General features: G+C 35.8%; 1 protein-coding gene across 1 annotated transcript; it reads left to right on the forward strand.

Annotated features, from left to right (window-relative positions):
- The first annotated feature begins 363 nt into the window (after positions 1-363).
- On the forward strand, positions 364-1403 carry BRG1 (SBP (S-ribonuclease binding protein) family protein). Its single transcript, XM_022286867.2, has 3 exons — positions 364-539; positions 625-808; positions 896-1403. The coding sequence occupies exons 1-3, from the start codon at positions 418-420 to the stop codon at positions 1382-1384; spliced, it is 795 nt and encodes a 264-aa protein (XP_022142559.1). The 5' UTR covers positions 364-417; the 3' UTR covers positions 1385-1403.
- Positions 1404-2709: the final 1306 nt, after the last annotated feature.

Consider the following 2709-nt stretch of genomic DNA (forward strand, 5'->3'; position numbering starts at 1 on the left):
TGTTGTTGTTACTTACAAAAAGATCACACGATTTCTTTTTAATCTCCCACGTGGGACCCGCATGGCCCACTTCAGCATCAAGCACAACTTTGCTCCCTTGCTTACGTGGCAGGTACCGTATGCCACGTGGCAGAGTTTATACTTACTGGCGAGAAAATCACCTTCTGCGAAAACGTACAGTTACGCCACGGACACGGTGGAGAAACCTGAAATTCCATAATTACCCCCGATGAACAAGATGACCAATTAATTAATTAATTAATTAAAGAGCAAAAAAAAAAAAAAAAATCTGCCATCCCCATGTGGTATTCCTAATTGGTTTAATAAAAAAGTAAAATTCATTGACTTTCTCTCTCTTAAAAACAAACCCACTCCCAATGCTTTGAATTAAATCCCAATCTTGGCCACCTCTATTGCATGCTCTCTCTCTCTCTCTGTTTTCTCTCACAACAAAAGCAAAGGAAAAGAATTTGTTCAATTTTCATGGCGGTTGAAGCACGGCGGATGAATCTTCTACCTTCTCCCTTCACCACCAGCAGGTGCCTATTCCATTCCATTTCCTCCTTCTAATTAATTTCCTCACTTTTTTTTTAATTTTCTGAATTTGGGTTTCGTTTTTGGCAGAGATTTTACGAAACCCAATGAAGGAGAGGCCGAGAGTGGGGTGACCTGCAATTTCCCGGCCAGGAAACGACCCAGGCGCCCGGTTTACGATGAACCCGCCGCCGCTCGCCCGGTTTCCGGTTTCTTCGATGAACAAATCCTCCACCACCACTACTCCGAGATGGACCGCTTCATCGCCATCCACGTAATAATTAATTAAGATTTTCAAAATATTACTGGACGATGATTTTAGAAAACCAATTATATTTAAATCTGTTTATAATTATTGCAGACGGAAAAAGTGAGGATGGAAATGGAGGAGAGGAAGAGGAGGCAATGTTGGATGCTGGTATCGGCAATAGAAGAGAGAGTGGTGAGGAAGGTGAAGGAGAAAGAGGAGGAGATAGCGAGGATGGGGAAATTGAACTGGGTTTTGGAAGAGAGGGTGAAGCAGTTGTGTCGGGAGAATCAGCTATGGCGGGACCTGGCCGAGACCAACCAGGCCGCCGTCAACTCCCTTCGGACCAATCTCGACCACCTTCTCCACATCGCCGCCGCCGGCCGAGACCGAGACCAAGAACAAGACGACGCCCAGTCCAGCTGCGCCACGTCGCCCACCGACGACCGCCGCTCTTGCCGGAAATGTGCCGCCGGGGACTCCACGGTGTTGGTGTTGCCATGTAGGCATCTTTGCTTGTGTACAATGTGTGGGTCCACTCTTCATACTTGCCCTCTCTGTAATTCTGCCATCAATGCCACCATACATGTTAATTTCTCTTAATTCAAAATTTTTTTTGTTCTTTCTTGGCTCAAAATTGTTGTTATTATTATAATCATCATCTTTATTTTTTTTTAATTCGATAGGTGGAGAAAGGTTTAGATTTTAAATCAATTAAAAATGAAACTAATTTATAAATATGACAAGTTTTTCTCTTTGTATATTACTAATATACACATTTTCATTGTCATATATATCCATATGACGGATTTGAAATTATTTAGGTTAAATTTGGCATTATTGCAAAAGTTAAACTCATTTCTCTCATTTTGGTAGGTAAAAATAGGGCTTTTTTGAAAGTCTTTTATATATATATATATGTATATTCTCCAAGTGTTCATGTTAGTTTAGAAATACCTAGATTAATCTCACGAATTTGATATTGACCCTATAGTAAATTTAGTGTTAAAAAATACATATAAATTAATTCTTAAATACATATAAATTAATTTAGTGTTATTATCTTTTTGAAAAGTATTGATTAGATGAGTAAGTAGGTATTAATTAGAGATTTAAGGATTGAAATAAAGAAGATTAAAGCAAAAAGGGTGGAGAAGAGTGGAAAAGGTAAGGGGGCCACGTGGAAGCTGACACGTTGGAAATGGGTCTCTGACAGTGGAGGAGTGGGGACCACCACGTGTGAACAGAAGAAGTTTGGATGAGTTATTATTATTTTTGTTCTAAAGTTGGATTCAGTTGCAACCGTACGTTCTGCTCGGCGAAATCAAGGTAACAGTAATTAATTATTACCACCACGCCTATTTTTTTCTGATAAAAAATAAATAATTAAATTACTTTTGCTTTTGCTTCACAATTTTCTTTGTCAATCTTTTCCAAATTCCAATCACAATCTCTTCATAAACTTATCTTACACCAATCCAGTTAAAAAAAAATTAAATATCTGAAAATAACTCATTTTAGTCTAGATATTTTATTATATAAAATAAGGGAGATTGAAATTCTCAATAGAAATTCAACCCAACAAGGTAAGAAATCCACATGAAAAATCAAATCTTATCGAGAAAGTAATGTTTTTTTTTTCATTTTGTCTAACTCCAATTTTATTAGTCAATTTGAACTTAACTAAACTAGTTAAAATACTTTATATTCTAGAGTGAGTTCGAATTTTCATTTCTACATATTTTATTATATTAAAAGAAAACTTTAATTTTATTAATTTATATTGTATGTGTCTTATTAATTATTATTGACTTGTTAATAAAATTAAATGGGCAAGAGATTTAAGTAGAACTCTACCTTTATTAAAATTATATATATTTTTATATAAATATTAATTTTTTAAAAATTTAATAAATTAATTGAAAGAG

The sequence above is a fragment of the Momordica charantia genome (assembly GCF_013281855.1).
Source record: "Momordica charantia cultivar OHB3-1 chromosome 3 unlocalized genomic scaffold, Mcharantia_2.0 BLBB01000003.1, whole genome shotgun sequence".
In the NCBI taxonomy this organism is placed as follows: Eukaryota; Viridiplantae; Streptophyta; class Magnoliopsida; order Cucurbitales; family Cucurbitaceae; genus Momordica; species Momordica charantia.